This window comes from Malaclemys terrapin, chromosome 1 (assembly GCF_027887155.1).
Source record: "Malaclemys terrapin pileata isolate rMalTer1 chromosome 1, rMalTer1.hap1, whole genome shotgun sequence".
Lineage (NCBI taxonomy): Eukaryota > Metazoa > Chordata > Testudines > Emydidae > Malaclemys > Malaclemys terrapin.
This window is the reverse complement of record NC_071505.1, coordinates 168,099,911-168,117,972: the sequence shown is the minus strand read 5'-3', so window position 1 is coordinate 168,117,972 and position 18,062 is coordinate 168,099,911. Positions and strand designations below refer to the sequence as shown.

Genomic DNA, 18,062 nt, shown 5'->3' with positions numbered 1-18,062 from the left:
ATCTTTCTATCAGTGTTATAGAGGGCGAACAATTTCTGGGTTTGCCCTGCATAAGCTTTATGCAGGGTAAAACGGATTTATTTGGGTTTAGACCCCGTTGGGAGTTGGGCATCTGAGTGCTAAAGACAAGCATACTTCTGTGAGCTGTTTTCAGGTAAACTTGCAGCTTTGAGACAAGTGATTCAGACCCTGGGTCTGTGTTGGAACCAGACGGGAGTGTCTGGCTCAGCAAGACAGGGTGCTGGAGTCCTGAGCTGGCAGGGAAAACAGGAGCAGGGGTAGTCTTTTGCACATCGGGTGGCAGCTCCCAAGGTGGTTTCTGTGATCCAACCCGTCACAATCTCACTGTCAGATTTCTTTGGTATTAAATAACCTCAAGTACCATTAGTAGCACTTTTGTTTGTTTGTTTACATAAAAGTTATGTTAGGTGTTGAAATAAAAAAATAAACAAAAGTGAAGTGAAGTGAAGTTAGATCTAGCCAAGATGCCTTCAAAACAAAGAGAAGAACTTTACACAGACTACGTCAGAAACCAGTCATGACGTATCTTAATGACTGGCTCTATTTGCAAAGCTGAGCAAGCAGAAAAGCCTTTAAGCTATATCGGTCTCCTGAGAATGAACAAGGTAGATTAACAATTGCACATTAATGGACAAACAAGACAGTTACTGCATAAGACAAGCCAGAAGAAGAGTCCTCAATCTCTACACGTGGCTTTTACGTTTCAGCAAGGAACTGAACACCTACGTATCCCAATGGATCAATGAATGCAGTACAAAGTCTTCCCTCCTTTCTGTAAAGCATGGATGGACACTGGTCTTTCCCAAACTGCGGTGTCTCTCAAATTCTCTCAGTGTTGTACTAGCACCAGTGTAGCATTGCTAACCATGAGAGAATCTCAGTGGGAGGCACAAGCTGTATTTAGAACAGGCCAACTTTTGGCTTCCAAGGGGACATGCAAAAGGTTCTCTCCTTAGGCAAGCACACGGGAGGCAGGCTGCTCTCTTGTTATTAGGCTTGGGAGCAGTCAGGAACTCAAAATCACCAAAGATTCTTGTTAAACCAATTAGCACAAGGAACAGAAAAGCATGCAGCAGCTTAACTCTTTCGTGGCTGCTGACTACAATGTTGGTGACCATCAGGTCCTTGAGCTTTGGGGTAGGGAGGAGGGAAGAACCTTGCTGCTTGCAAAACTGACTGGGTGGGGGAGAAGGATAAGAAGGTTTTAGCCAAATTGCTGAAAAGTAAGTGCGGATGGAGTAAGTCAGTCCTAATATGTTCACACCAGATTTCTCATTTTCTCACTACATAGGTTGTGTGTGTGTGTGTGTGTGTGTGTGTGTGTGTGTGTGTGTGTGTGTGTGCGCGCGCGCACATGTGTAGAGAGAGAGTTGTCTTTCATGTCAGCAAGTGCCCCACTCCTTTCCAGTAAATGTCTTTTTTAGAAAACCTTCTGGCACTTGAGCTACAATAGTTACACTTGCATATCAGTTAATATTGTGAAACTAGCAGAAATTTTGGAAGAGTGCCAGAACAGGAATATTCACACCTGCCACAATTTTTTCGACAGAAATTAACACGGGCAAAGACATCTCGTAGCTCCAGGTTGCCCCAGCTGAACAGAAGACTGTTATACACAGCACACGTACACACTGCATGTTGTGGCATACAGCTTAGTTTCCTGAGGGCAACATCCCTTGTACCACAAAAGCAGGTTCTCTTCATCAGATGTTTCTATTGGCATGGTGCTTGGTATTTCTGTTTGCACCTACTAGTGATCAGACTGAGTGCCTGCCATATTAATGATTGGACTAACTGCCATGTGAGGTCTTTCCTATGAATGAGATCACATCACTGCTGGAGAAGCAAGCTTCAGAGAAACATGGTAACTTGTTTGATCTTGCAGGGATTACACCTCTCCATTCCCAGGCCAAGTTACAAATCGTGCTTTGAACGTTATGCATGATTCTTACAGATCTTCTCTTTGCTGGAACTGAATCACTGTAGGGATTCCCTTTGGTCCCTCTCTAGTCTGAGACTGTGACCTGAGCCATTTTAAACTGGTTCAAGCTAGCTGGGTTTTAGACATGGCTTTGGCAATCAAGGGTGGAGGGGATCAGACTGTTTAAGCAAATATATTTTGGAAGATGCACATTAAACAAAGAGAAAGTTTATAAAAGCCTTTTGCCTAAATGCTATGTGCTAGTCTAATCCCCCACTCAGTGACCCTACATCTAAATTGGAACACTGTTGTTAAACTCTGTTTTAAACATATTTTGGACCAACCCAAAAGTACCCAGCTAGACAGAGTCAGTCTGAACCCATTTTAAACTGGTTTTGAGAATTGGTTGAGGTAATTTTTTTTAGCCCCTGTGTAGATGGGGCCTCAGTGATGAACGGTCGAAGTCTTGCCCATCCATAGTTACCCTCCTTCCAGCAAACCAGCTCTAAATGGGATTCCAACACTGTATGGCTCTCACACTTAGCCATTATTTTTCAAAAGCCAGTTCCTTGCATGCCTGCAAGTTTCTCTGTGGTGCCTTCTTAAAGCCAGCACCTACAGGTAAAGGATGGGAGGGAGAAGACTACAGCTTCCAGGCTGTAAGCTTGTCAAGGCATGGACGGTCTTCATTTTGGGCCTTACAAAGTACCAAGCACAGGTTACCGGTTTAACAATAAAGGCATTACAGAGGCAAAGAGAATGTCCCAGTTGTTGGCAATGAGATGCATCCTGGAAAAATCTTTACGTGGGAGATAAAGATCTTGACCGCTTGAGCTTTGTGTACCATGACATTTTTCTTAATAGAAGGCACAATAACCTCAGTGCCCTGGCCTGATTCCAGTTCTAAAAGTTACATTCTGCCTTCCTAAATTCCCACTGCAGTTTGATGGATACAGTGTTATTCTTCACTTCCTTTCCAAAACATTACATGATACTGTTAGTACCATTAAGTAATTGCTCCCTTTCACTCCAGAAGGGGCTAAAATTCTGTAGTGGATGAAACAAATCCTAAATGTATATATACACGTAGCTTCCAAAGCCCACTGGAATACTTCTGGATGACAGGTGCTATATAAGAGAAAGCTAAGAAATCAGCAGCTACCAGCAGCAAGAGATTTAAACCAGTAAGTGTGAAGTACTTACCTTGGGTAGCCCAGAAAACACTGACTGGCATGGAAGTCACATCCTTGCTCTTTACCCAGCTGTTGTTGTGGTGCCAGCTCCAGGCAGAGACGACACAGTAATAATCCCCTCTGTCTGCTTCAGAAGTCCACTGGATTCGTAAACTGAAAGTATCCACGGCCTGTTTAGAGAAAATAATTTCCCCATTCTGGGTCCTCTCTCTGCTCTTATCCCCAACCAGCAACGTCCAGTCTGCATCCATAGTGGCAAGAAGTTCATCTGTCACAACAGCGTCACTGCGCAGGCGCATTCTGTAGTACCAGGAGACCGTAAAACGTAGGTTTGCTTCTGTGTTCTGTGCATTCATGATCCTGCACTCCAGTTCTGTGGGGTCGTCTGAAAATTTAGGTGTTTTAGAAGCATTCAGAACTATCTGGTAATCCAGCTCTGCAAGGTAATTGGGAAAGTGGGAAGAAAGCCAAGAGAACATGTTAAAAGTAGCAAGTAAAAAGGAAACACCAAGGTAACAGTAAAAACCAAGTGCAGTCCTGATATCTGGAGCTATCAAACATGACATATAAAAAGCAGGTGGGCTAAATATAGAAGATTTGTAAAATCAGAGGATTGGGAACCTGGACTCTGGCTCTGCCATAGATTTGTGTGACCATCGGCAAGTCCCAGAGACCAACATTTTCATAAGTGGCCTTTTATTTTAGGCATCCAACTTACTCATTGAGCTTGATTCTCAGCTCTCATGGACTTTAGCTGGAGTTACCAGAGTCCAGCACTTCAGAAAATCAGGTCCAAAGCCTCTCAAGGTGATGCGGCACCTGAGAAATAATGTTTCCTTCCCTGGCCTGTTCTCCAACATCCAAGTGTGCAGGTTTCAGGCTCAGATTTTAAATCACCTTCTGTATTTCCCAAGAGAGCTCAGGATGAGTGTACAACTTGGGACTCTTCATTCTCAAGTTGAAAAGTGATCGGTTGAGACTCCAGTGACACCCCATCTCCTCTCCCTGTCCAGGATAAAACGGCCATCCCCAGACACCACCCCTTCCCACTTACTGTCCCACGCCCCACAGATCCCCAGTACGAACTCCTGCCTTGGCCCTGGACAACACCAACTCCAACAAGCATCCTAGAATGTTTAGCTGGTTAACATGACAACCAAGGATGCATGTACCAAAAGCAATTTTGAGTTTGAACTGTGAAGTGGTACAACCTGTATGGAGCTGGAATCTCTCAAAGTTCATAGTTTAAGAGCTGAGCGGCTGACTGAATCTAAGGTTGGAAAAGATGGTTGTCCTGACCCAGGAAATGATGAGACAAGGTTGCATGACTTTGTTCTCTACTAGATTACAGACTACATGCTTGTGAACTGAGATACTATGGTAAGAATCTCTCAGCACTGAATTTTAGTTATGGAAATAAGTGCTTTTCTACCAATAAGAAAAGACTTCTTTTTCCTGTATTACTTTTTTTAATGTTACTTGAAAAACAACACCAAACTTCCTACTCTTTTCTGACTAAATATCCCAACATTTTGTTTTTGTTTTCAACAAATTTATTCTTTATTCCTTTATCTTGTGGTTGATGTATTAATCTCAGAAACAGTAATTGTCTATAATTGGGACAGAGAAGAAAATGCACGTCTAAAATGTAGCCACCTCTGAAACACGGCACTAGAACATGTTAGTGGAAACGCTAGGAGATAAGCCCTAGCGCCTTTTCTCTCCGGGTGCGCTAATAGTCTCTGGGAACGTTTGATAGTACAATTCCACTTAATCTGGCTACATCTGCACTGGAAATCTTAAGGGAATCTCCTGCAGTTGCTATTACTAGTGCAGCTTCATCAGTGCTAGCAACCATGGGAGCACTAGTGTAGACTAGACATCAGTTGTTTTAATCATTGGTTTTTACAGGATTAGATGACAAGGGTAAAAATGCAAGAAACTAGTTTACACTACTGCTTCCATGATTGCTAGCACCAGTAACGGTGGGAAATTTTCCTAAAATTCCCAGTATAAACAAAGCCAAAAAAAAATAATGCACAGAATTCTGGTTCCACTGTCAAATAACAGGTCTGTGTGGGAGGCCATGAGACCCAGCACCGCAATCCTTGAGAGAACTAAATCCCCACAGATCCTAGACAGCTAGACCACTCCTCACATCTTATTTACACACAGCAATAGTCTTCAAGACTTGAAACTGAAGGACAAGTTACTCAAACCATACTGCAGTAATCTGACCCCTCCAAAGCCAGAGGGGTTACAATTCAAGAGTGGTAGCTACGGAAGGTTGTATCCTGTGACTGCTTTAGCAGCTTGGTACAAAGATGGGAGTTTGAAGGCTGAAGTACTTCTCAGGCCGGGAACAGGATGAGAAAAGAGCTGAAAGAAACAGTTTTCAGCTAATCACTTTGGTATTAGTATTAATTATTATTATTATTATTGAGGAGGAGGAAGGATTGCTAGGGAGAGTTTTGGCTTTGACAGCACCACTCCGGCTAGGCACGTCACACTGACAGACACTCTCAGACAGAGGATTTAAAAGGAATAAAAGGCTCCCTGGATAAGCCTCATTCCTCCACTCTGTCAGCTGTCAACGAACAGCCTCACTGACAGTTCAGTGACTTAATACCACGTTAGCACTGAACTTCAATCAAGGAGGAGGGGGTTAGTGGTGAGTTTAGGATGCAGTTTAGAACCTCACATGCTGAGAACTCTTCTCCCACCCCCTCACAGCCCTAGGCAGCAGTATCGTCTGAGGAGTAGCTTTTATACACTCCTGCACCTCAGCTAGGCGGTGAGAGAAAGGACAGGAAATTTCCGCCAGCCTAAGCGATGCTTCAGACCAGAGACAAAGTGACCTTCTGCAGCCAGGTTTTGAAGCCCAGAAATGTAACGGGAAGTTGGGAATGGCCAGATGATGGTTTGAAAGGAAGAAGGGCACCAGCACAGGATAGCAATGGCATCCATCTCAAAGCATATTAGGAACATTTTTAAAATGTTAATGGCTATTTACTGTTTTGGAGATGCCAAAAAGTAGGTCTATTCTCCCTACAATGCATATGGGAAATAAAGAGTAACCCAAAGGGGTCTCAGTGGGACCATCAGCCTTGTGACTTGGCCATTCGCTTCTGAGTACCTGGGATCAGACCCTAATTTAGGCTTGTTGGCCTCCATTCTAATCCTCAGACCGGCACCACCGTTTGGCATTACTGCCAGTGTCTGATCAGGAATGGCTCTCAACTGGAACAGTAGGAAGCTTCAAGCCACAACTGAGTGCACTGGCAGAACTGGGGGGAGTGAGGTAACTTGCACACCAGCCTGGGCACTAACTGGTACTAGGCTCATTTAACTCAAAGATAATCAGTACTTTCTGGATTTTAGCATAGAGAGTGGGTAGAAATGTCCCCACCTCCCCCTCCGGGTTTGAAATGCTGTCAAAAGTAATTTAGATCCTAAATGCAAAAGTCAAATAAAGAAATTGTTTTAATCATTCGTTGAGAGAGACTGACATGTCATGGCAAACTGAAAAATACAGCTCTTTAGAAATTCTGCTTAGGTTTGGTTTTCTGGATCACTCCAGCGTGACTGTTCACTTCTCAGGATATTTGCATAAAAACAGGATCTTTGTAGCTTAAGAGTTCAGCCAGGGTAATGCAGAGCAAAAGCTGGTTAACTCACCATCTCTGGTGTAGGCAAGACACAATGGAATATCAATCTAGTAACACAGTCACCTCTGAGTGTGGGGAGAATACTGTCCTGCTCTTGCTGCTGAGGTGGGCTAGATGAGCCTACTGTGTCCTTTTCCATCTCCAGTTTCTATAATTCGACATCATAATCCTGTCCACAAGAGTTAACTGATATCACATATAATGAGGGGTCCTTGTGGCACCTTAGAGACTAACAAATTTATTTGGGCAGAAGCTTTCGTGGGCTAGAACCGACTTCATCAGATGCATGAAGTGAAAAATACAGGAGCAGGTATAAATACATGAAAGGATGGGGGTTGCTTTACCAAGTGTGAGGTCAGTCTAACAAGATAAATCAACTAACAGTAGGATACCAAGGGAGGAAAAATAACTTTTGAAGTGGCAGGAGAGTGGCCCATTACAGACAATTGACAAGAAGGTGTGAGTAACAGTAGGGAGAAATTAGTATTGGGGAAATTAAGTTTAGGTTTTGTAATCAAGCCTTCTTAAAACTGCAATACCCACCTGGTGAAGTGAAGAAACAGATTGACAGAGCCAGAAAGGTACCCAGAACTCACCTACTACAAGACAGGCCCAACAAAGAAAGTAACAGAACGCCACTAGTCGTCACCTACAGCCCCCAAATAAAACCTCTCCAGCACATCATCAAGGATCTACACCCTATCCTGAAGGACGATCCCTCACTCTCACAGACCTTGGGAGACAGGCCAGTCCTCACCTACAGACAGCCCCCCACCTGAAGCAAACTACACACCACACAACAAAAACACCAACCCAGGAACCAAACCCTGCAACAAACCCCAGTGCCAACTCTGTCCACATATCTATTCAAGGGACACCATCATAGGACCTAATCACATCAGCCACACCATCCAGGGCTCGTTCACCTGCACATCTACCAATGTGATATATGCCCTCATGTGCCAGCAAAGCCCCTCTGCCATGTACATTGGCCAAACCGGACAGTGTCTACACAAAAGAATAAATGGACACAAATCTGACATCAGGAATCATAACATTCAAAAACCAGTAGGAGAACACTTCAATCTCTCTGGTCATTCAATACCAGACCTAAAAGTGGCAATTCTTCAACAAAAAAACTTCAAAAACAGACTCCAACGTGAAGCTGCAGAACTGGAATTAATGTGCAAACTGGATACCATCAGATTAGGCCTGAATAAAGACTGGGAGTGGTTGGGTCATCAAAAAACCTAAACCTATTTTCCCCAATACTAATTTTTCCCTACTGTTACTCACACCTTCTTGTCAACTGTCTGTAATGGGCCACTCTCTTACCACTTCAAAAGTTATTTTTCCTCCCTTGGTATCCCGCTGTTAGTTGATTTATCTCGTTAGACTGACCTCACACTTGGTAAAGCAACCCCCATCCTTTCATGTATTTATACCTGCTCCTGTATTTTTCACTTCATGCATCTGATGAAGTGGGTTCTAGCCCATGAAAGCTTATGTCCAAATAAATTTGTTTGTCTCTAAGGTGCCACAAGGACTCCTCATTGTTTTTGCTGATACAGACTAACACGGCTACCACTCTGAAACCTGATATCACAGATGTAATTCAAGGATTTTTAACATACCATCTGAACTGGAAGACATGACATACTCTTAAGTGACACATGGTATGACCTTTGACTTGTAAAACAAGTCCCTTGATGTCATATGGCAGGGGTGGCCAACCTGAGCCTGAGAAGGAGCCAGAATTTACCAATGTACATTGCCAAAGAGCCACAGTAATACGTCAGCAGTCCCCCATAATTTCCCCCCACCCCTGACCACCTCCCACCCACTGGCAGCCCCGCTGATCAGCGCCTTCCTCTCGCTCTGCTACCTCCCGATCAGCTGTTTCGTGGCATGCAGGAGGCTCAGGGGGGTTGGGGGGAGAGGAGTGAGAGCACGGCAAACTCAGGGAAGGAGTAGAATGGGGGCAGGGTCTGTGGCAGAGCCAGCGGTTGAGCTGTGAGCACCCCCCAGCACATTGGAAAGTTGGCGCCTGTAGCTCCAGCACCGGAGTCGGTGCCTATACAAGGAGCAGCATACTAACTTCTGAGGAGCCGCATGTGGCTCCGGAGCCACAGGTCGGCCACCCGTCATATGGTATTAAGAGTCTCTATAATAAAGTAATATAGGGGAGGCCACTAAAGAGTAAACATAAGGTCAGTAACCACAAGTGTCTAATCCAGTCGTAAATTTAGTGAGTGAAGCCACGAGAAGTTACTGTACGAAGATTGCCTGGCTTGGTAGTCCTGTGTACAGCCAAAGAGACAATTCTTTGTATATTTGTAAGTTTAAATTAGAAAAATTCACTAATTTCTAAAATCTTAAAACTTATTTACAGTGAATAGAAAATTCTGCTAGTCCAGGTAAACTTACATTAATGGTCACCTGCAAACAAATACTATCCGTCTGAATATTGAGGCATTCAGTGAGTGCAGTATAAAAACCTTTACAGAACAGATTACTACGTCACACTTATGGAACAACCGGTCATAAAAGAATAAATATAACCGTCCCTATAGGGACTGTTATCAGGCTACCAAAGGTGTGGAAGCTCCAAAGTTCACCAGTTCATGTAGGTTGTAGTACAAGGCCTTTAGGCTCCTGCCAAATCTCCAGCATGCCTCTTTCCTAAAATACATGGCAACAGAGGCCAGAAGAGTGGGTATGAATGGATCTGTATGGCAAGGGACATGGATAAAAAGACCCTGGAACAGGAACATTTTTCTGTATCTGTGGTCAGTAGGATAGTGGGATGCCCAGAACAGACCCTGTAATGTCTTTGCCCTGCATACTCTATAGTGGAATTGAACACAGGAAAAGAATGGCTCATTATCTGTTGAGCCTCAGGATGGAGCCACTCACCTAATGCTGTCACCACCACGCTGACTGGTGAAGATGTCTTCTCCACCACTTTGTGCCAGCTCCCATTGTGCTGTGGTACCCAGACAGCTGCTTGGCAGAAATAGTAGCCAGAATCTTCCACACCCACATCACGCATCAGCAGGTGATAGGAATTTCTATCCACGTGACTCAGGCTGATGAGGGGAGAGTCGCTGACCACAGAATCACGGTCCACACTCAACAAAACCTGGGCATCCGACAAGGTATCATCAGGTGACTCACTGAAGTACCACGTCACCTGAGCTTGGAAGATGCCACTTCTGTCTGTTGTGATGTTGCAGGTTAGGTCCAGGGAGTCCCTTTCAGTCACAGACATGTTGCTTGTGGCAATAAGCACATCCAGAACTTGAATATTAAAAAACAAGAAAAGACAAGTGTTATTTTCAAGAGTTTGTCTCAAACTATGTAGTGCCTAATGCTCTGGTACTGCAAGTTCTCAAGTAACTTCAGCTCTCTGCTTTCAGTGCTTAGTGACTTGACTACAGGTTTGTACCTATCTAAAAGAGTTGCAAACTATCAGTGTGTATAGGAGTTAGGACATGGGAGGGAGAAATCAAGACTTGAGTTTTTATTCCCAGCTTTGCCACATACTTCCTGTGTGTGTTTAGGCAAGGAACAACCTCTGCACTTGCTTCCCCATGAGAAAAATGGGAATAATATTTCCTTATCTTACAGTGGTGCTGAGACACCTGGGGCCTAATTCACAGAAGGCAGAACTCCTATTGAAGTGCACCCATTTATATCAGAGCTGAATTTAGCCTCCGTCTAAACAATTCTTAGCTCCTATGACTAATAAATAAATAAATAAAATAAATAAATAAAAATAAAAAGAGGGGGGGAAAAGAAGCAGCAACAGCTACAGAAAGTTAAGTGTGACTTAATGTAAGCAGCCATGGCCAAATCTTGAACTCCTGACTCACCTTAAGGGGCTTGCTGAGACCAGAAATGAAAGTGCACAGAGGACAATGGTAGTTCCATAGACTGCTGCTTCTTCACATACTACAGTGTCCAACATACACTATAGATTTTACAGCAATGCAAATAGCTACTCAGTGTTGTTGTCGCCATGTCAGTCCCAGGATATTAGAGAGAGGAGATGGGTGAGCTAATATCATTTATTGGACCAACTTCTGCTGGTGAGGGAGACAAGCTTTCAAGCTACACTGAGCTCTTCTTCAGCCCTGGGAAACTTACCCAGAGCATTTAACAGGTTCCTCTCATGGCCAGTGGTTGTACTCAGGCCACAGAACTCATGGTCACAGCCAGCATTCAGAGAGGACCTTTGTGATCAGTAGGCTGCAAAGCTGATGAAAGCATCAATTTAGTTTAGTTTAAATTAGGGCTGTTGATAATCATGTGAGTTAACTGAGAGTAAACAAAAAAAATTTAATCGCGATTAATCGCCATTTTAATCACACTGTTACACAATAGAATACCAATTGAAATTTATTAAATATTTTGGATGTTTTTCTACATTTTCAAATGTATTGATTTCAATTACAACACAGAATACAAAGTGTACGGTATTCACTTTATTATTTTTATTATAAATATTTGCACAGTAAAAATGATAAACAAAAGAAATAGTATTTTTCAATTCATCTCATACAAGTACCATAGTGCACTCTCTTTATCGTGAAAGCGCAACTTACAAATGTAGATTTTTTTGTTGTTACACAACTGCACTCAAAAACAAAACAATGTAAAACTTTAGAGCCTACAAGTCCACTCAGTCCCACTTCTTGTTCAGCCAAACGCTCAGACAAACAAGTTTGTTTACATTTGCAGGAGATAATGCTGCCCGCTTCTTATTTACAATGTCACCAGAAAGTGAGAACAGATGTTCATATGGCACTTTTGTAGCCAGCATTGCAAGGTATTTACATGCCAGATATGCTAAACATTTGTATGCTCCTTCATGCTTTGGCCACCATTCCAGAGGACATGCTTCCATGCTGATGATGCTCGTTAAAAAAATACTGTGTTACTTAAATTTCTGACTGAACTGCTTGGGGGAGAATTGTAGGTCTCCTACTCTGTGTTTTACCCGCATTCTGCCATGTATTTCATGTTATAACAGTCTCGGATGATGACCCAGCATGTTGTTCGTTTTAAGAACATTTTCATTGCAGATTTGACAAGACGGAAAGAAGGTACCAATGTGAGATTTCTAAAGATAGCTACAGCTTTCTTTCCAAGGTTTAAGAATCTGAAGCGCTTTCCAAAAGCTGAGAGGAACGAGGTGTGGAACATGCTTTCAGAAGTCTTAAAAGAGCAACACACCAATGCGGAAACTACAGAACTCGAACCACCAAAAAAGAAAATCAACTTTCTGCTGGTGGCACCTGACTCAGATAATGAAAATGAACATGCATTGGTCTGCACTGCTTTGGATCGTTATCGAGCAGAACCCATCATTAGCATGGAAGCAGGTCCTATGGAATGGTGGTTGAAGCATGAAGGGACATAAGAATCTTTACCGCATCTGGCACATAAATATCTTGCGACACCAGCTACAACAATGCCATGTAAACGCTTGTTCTCACTTTCAGGTGATACTGTAAACAAGAAGCGGGCAGCATTATCTCCTGCAAATGTAAACAAACTTGTTTGTCTGAACGATTAGCTGAACAAGAAGTAGGACTGTGTGGACTTGTAGGCTCTAAAGTTTTATATTGTTTTATTTTTGAATGCAGTTATTGTTTTAACATAATTCTACATTTGTAAGTTCAACTTTCACGATAAAGAGATTGCACTAAAGTACTTGTATTAAGTGAACTGAAAAATACTATTTTTTATTTTTACAGTGCAAGTATTTATAATAAAAAATATAAAGTGAGCATTGTACACTTTGTATTCGGTGTTGTAATTGAAATTAATATATTTGAAAATGTGGAAAACATCCAAAAATATTTATATAAATAGTATTCTATTATTGTTTAACAGTGCGATTAATCCCATGATTAATTGCTATTAATTTTAATTGCATAATCACAATTAAATTTTTTTAATCGCTTGACAGCCCTAGTTTAAATAATGAAAAGCGTGCATTAGGAGGGACTTCCACACTTTTCATCTCCTATGCTTTGTTAACAAGTGCTATTATTTTCCTCCTGCTGCAAGACTTGTCAGGTGTCTGTTACCTTGTTCCCTCTCCTTCATTTGTCTATTTATTTATCCACATGTCCAAGGACTGTTTGAGCTATTGTTTGTACACTGTCTGGTTGATCTGGCTCTAATCCCTGATTGGCGTCTTAAGGGACCTGAGGATCCCAAGGACCCCAGTCAAGGATTAGAGCCCAATTCTACTAGACCCTGTACAAGCAGAGTTGCTACATGTTCCTTAACTGTGGCCATGTGTCCATCTCAGAAGGTGGCTGGGCATTTCTATGGTGGGTGAAGTGATTTCTATCTATATGCTCATTCCTGTACATAATGTCTATCAGTTTGTAAAGCACTTAGGGATTCTTGGAAATGGTACTATATAAATGCAAGGACCTGTGGGTTTTTTTCCAATCATCAAAGCCCTTGTCTTTAAAACAAAGAATTACTCCTCTCACAGTTTACCGCTGCATCTGACAGCCCAGAAAAGTCAGAAGGCTCAATCTGACCCCACAGTATACCAGACTTGCAGAGCTGCAGTCACCTACCTGCCCCAAGTACCTCCTCACAGCTGACTGAGCTGTCATTAATTTTTCCTGTTATGATCATCGGGATATGAGTAGAGAGGGCTAGTAAAAGCTTCACAGTAATTCTGCAAGGTTGTAATAGACTAATATTACAACTCCTCTGTAAGATGAAGGGATCTTCCAAGAAACCTAAGTATCTTCACACAAGCAATGGGAACTCAAACACTGGATTTATAAACCAAGAGATACTTTTGTAAGAGTCTCACCCCTCCCCTCATTCCTGAGCTTCCTTTGATCTATTATCACTGAAGTGCCCGAATGCCCCATTCAGCATTACAGTCCCATCATGCTAGGTGGTGCACTTAACCATAGAAAGAAGAGGAAGTCCCTGTGCCCGAGATCTTAGACTCAAATTTAAAACAAGGCAAGCAAATGTGACAAACAATAGAAGGGAAGGTGGTAATAGGACAAGGTTAGCAGTAACAAGTTCATGAAGTTACATAGCTAGTCATGCACACAAATTAACAGTACCAGATCAGATTTGCAGGTTCAAACCTCCTTATTTACAGAAGAGACTGTAGTGTCCAGGACAGCCAAAATAGCCTGGAATACGTTGCGTCCACCTTTGTCTTTAATATGGAAGTACAGTCTACAGAGACTACAGGACCCAGCATATAATGCTCTCCAAAGCCAAGCCCTCAGGCCACGTTGAATGATGATGGTATATACGGCATGTACAGGGGACACTGGGCCACCCGCCACTTTGTATACAAGGAGGAGGATGTGATCTACTCAACTTTATGCGATTTAGGATTGGCCTCATGCTCCTGACAAATTGTTAGTGCTGCCATTGACCAGGCTGAATTTAAAAGCCTGTAACAAAATAAAAATCATCATCAAAAATGCATTCCCTGCTGTTGCTGATCGCTAGTGCCTCCCCTTCATTCAACCACTGATTAAACCCCACCTACATAAGCCAACTTCTCAAAAATTTATGAACTTGACAAGACAATGCCAGAATTAGAGCCCTTACTCAGCATTGTACCCCAGGACTCTGGAGAGAGCATTTGAGAGCTTTCCTGTCTAGCAGACATACCCCAAGAGAAGAGGGAGCAGATTGATCCAGCAGAGCTCACAGCTAAGCGCCACTAACCAGAATTCGCTATCTAACCCTAAGTTCTGGGTTTTCTCTATGACAAAGGATTTCACATGGCAGATTCCTCTACTGCCTGAACACACTGTCACAGTTCAGGAGAACTGCACCTATATTTCCCCTCAGCAATCCAGCAAGGGCACCCCCTCTCAGGCTTCCAGCTCCCCAGCTGTTGCCTTTCTTGGGTGGAGACAAACACCTCACTTCCTTCTGACCAGGGAATTTCCAGGCTGCCAAGCTCCCTGCCTACACTGTGTTATTTCCAACACAAGCAGACTGCCCAACCTCACCTATTTGCTTTCTTTTCAGAGACTGATAACAGAGGTATAAATGACCACACCTATTTTATTCTTAAAATAAAAACCACTACAGAGAAAACACTAAAGAATCTACACACATTGTGGTAAGCTCACCAGATAATCGCCCAACCCTAACGCAGCCTCTAGCAGCATAATACTTCCAAACCCCATCCAGATTTTATGGTTACAAGTTCATCACAGCTTCAGCTCACAATCAGCACCCTCATAACATCTTTTATACAGTTCAGGGGTCTTAGAGCTGGAGTTTCCAGGAGCAGGTAGTTAGTGGACAATTGGTTTTCCTCCCCTGGTTGTAGCTTCAAAAGGGAGGATTCAAAGTGGATAATTTGCATTCTCCTCACACCGCCACCCCCACACCCCGTATATTCTAGGAAATCTACTTTACACACATTGTCCAAAAAAGTCTTTTGAAGTTCCTAACATTTACATTAGTCAAGTCCCTAGAAAAGTTACATACAATTCTACAGAAACACAAACAATTGCATTTTGGACCCCAAAGGTACCAAACCCAACTAAATAAATGTAACTTAATTCAATAGTTTGTCTTAATTCCATAAAGTTTATTCAGGACATTGTCAGTCTGTCACACACACTTCCTAAACTATCACTCTCGTATTTCTGAGGGGACATCATGCCTATTCTTCCACCAACTACTACATGATAAGATGCATCACTGTTACAACTCCCCCAACCCCACACTTTGGCAGGGCTAGCACAATTACGTGGTCGGTGTATCTGTTCATGAAGTTTGTGGGCAAGAGATATTTGGATACTCACAACCCAGCACCAGGAGTCTTTTTGTTTCCTAAACACATGTAATTTACAGTGTCTTACTCTGGTGTGCCACAGTGCTCAGAAATACTCCTTGCTAAACAGTTGCCAACATTACAGAGCAAGCAGTCCAATGGGCTGGGAGCGGCAAAATGAACACAAGCAGAGCTAAACAGTCATACTTTGAAATGATATTGGTCTTTACCCTGAAAAGCTATATACAGCAAACCTTACACACTTGCCACTGAAGCACAGACACCTCTGGGGAGAAGTGAGGCTGCTGTTTAACACCATAGGACAGAAAATAGAGTAAAAGGCGAGAGGAATTTGGGGAGAGAAAAGTACAAGTACCCAAGTAGAAATGTCACCAAGACACAGTAACAACCCCGCTCTTGGGAGGTCCGACAGGAAATTAAATGACCATAAGGGTATGTCTCCAATGGAATAAAAGACCTGCGGCACAGCCACGACTGGCTTGAGTCAGGCTCACAGGGCTCAGCATGCCGGGTTAAAAATTGCTGACTAAACGTTTGAGCCCGAGGTCTGGGACCCCAAGTGCGGGAGGGTCCCAGAGCCCAGGTTCCAGCCTAAGCCCAAATGTCCACACAGCAATTTTACAGCCCAGTGAGCCCAAGTCACCTGACCTAGACCAGATGCGAGTGTTTAATTGCTGTGTAGACATACCGTAAGTGATTGGAATCTAGAATATCAGGGCTGGAAGGGACCTCAGGAGATCATCTAGTTCAACCCCCTGCTCAAAGCAGGACCAATCCCCCAGACAGCTTTTTACCCCAGTTCCCTAAATGGCCCCCTCAAGGACTGAACTCACAACCCTGGATTTAGCAGGCCAATGCGCAAACCACTGAGCTCTCCTTGCCCCCTCCCTCATTTAGAAGACAGAGCCCTCAACAGCACATCTCCCCCAGCACTATGCTGAGGCCCTATCTCAGCACTGACTCAAAAAGAAAAGAGCCTCCAGTATCACCTCCTGCAGCAATCTAGGTTCTCCCAGAAGTACTGACCCAGGCTTTCCCGCCTTCATTTCTGCTCTCACAAGTTGCCATGGCTTAGGTGTGGCATGGCTACAAGTCATAAGGAGACCTGTGCACCTGAAACTCACCAGTCTGTTGGATTACCACGCTTGCTACTTCCACATTCTTCTCCTGAATCTTCTGCCAGGAACTATCTGCATCTTTCACCCACTCGCTCACAAGACACCTGTAGAGGCCCTCATCCATTGGCAGCGCCTGGGATACAGAGAGTCGGTAAATGTCATTTGCCACTGTGTCCAAGCGCACATCTCCACTAAGGTAGCGCTCTTCATACTCCGTGCTGGGCTGGAACTTGCCCTCGTGTGTCAGAGAGAGGATTTCCTGCCAGGCTGGGCCATTCTTGAGCTCCCAAGTAACTTGCAGGTGAGTGTGTTCTGAGGAGGTGGTGGAAGCTGAGCAGCGTAATTCAAATGAGTCTCCCTCAGACAGTTGGCGAGGTTTCGAGGACCGAGCTTTAGATCCACTCACAGTTAAGCCATCGGCAATCACTATTCAAAGAAGAAAACATTATAAAACACACAGAGTAATATATGAGAGTTTACAGAAATGGTAAAGAGAGGGGATGGGAAATGCTGTTGGCTGACTGACCCAACTGTGCAATTATACTGAATTCCCACAGCAGCTCTTGGACAAATCACTCTCATCTCCCCCACAACCTTCCTGTCCCCTCAAAAAACAAAGTCACATTAAACCCCAGGTATTTTATCAGAGCAAGCCACCCACTTCAGGAATCAAGTCTTTAATTTTATCATCACCTCTTTCCCTCTAGTTCTGCTCTCTAGGGCAAGACCATGGCAATACCATTCCAACCTATTATACATCCCCAGGGACAGGCCTAGCTGTTTTTGTGGTATTCGGAGAAGAAACACCAAGGGGGAAAAAAACTCCTTTTCTATCATCAAAGGAGATAAGCCAGGATGCTGCTGCTGAAGGAACACAGCATGTTGTCTAGAAAAAAAGTAAACTATTCCTACCTCACTGGGAAACTCCTAGATGACATTACCTCAGCTACAAAACATCCTCCTTCTCCCCCTCCTAAGTTTTCCTCCCTGCCACAACAACCACCAATGTTTTACCAAGGGTTGTGGTGGATTCTCCACCACTGACAATTTTAAAATGGCTAACGAGGGTCAGGCTGGAGACTCTTGCCTACATGCTCGGGGTTTTACTGATCGCCATATTTGGGGTCGGGAAGGAATTTTCCTCCGGGGTAGATTGGCAGAGGCCCTGGAGGTTTTTCGCCTTCCTCCGCAGCATGGGGCAGGGGTCACTAGCTGGAGGATTCTCTGCCAATTGAAGTCTCTAAGCCACAGGATTTGGGGACTTCAACAGCAGAGTCAAGGGAAAGGGGTTGGGACGGCTTTGTGGCCTGCATCATG

General features: G+C 43.5%; 1 protein-coding gene across 1 annotated transcript in view; it reads right to left on the bottom strand.

The window, feature by feature from the left end:
* PTGFRN (prostaglandin F2 receptor inhibitor) overlaps nucleotides 1-18,062 on the bottom strand; it is a 101,944-nt gene that overhangs the window by 42,155 nt on the left and 41,727 nt on the right. Inside the window, exons 3-5 of the mRNA XM_054046616.1 lie at nucleotides 16,752-17,171; nucleotides 9,720-10,103; nucleotides 3,146-3,571 (exon numbers count right to left, since the gene is read on the bottom strand). Of these exons, the coding sequence (XP_053902591.1) occupies nucleotides 3,146-3,571; nucleotides 9,720-10,103; nucleotides 16,752-17,171 (1,230 nt within the window). The remainder of the gene's footprint in view (nucleotides 1-3,145; nucleotides 3,572-9,719; nucleotides 10,104-16,751; nucleotides 17,172-18,062) is intronic.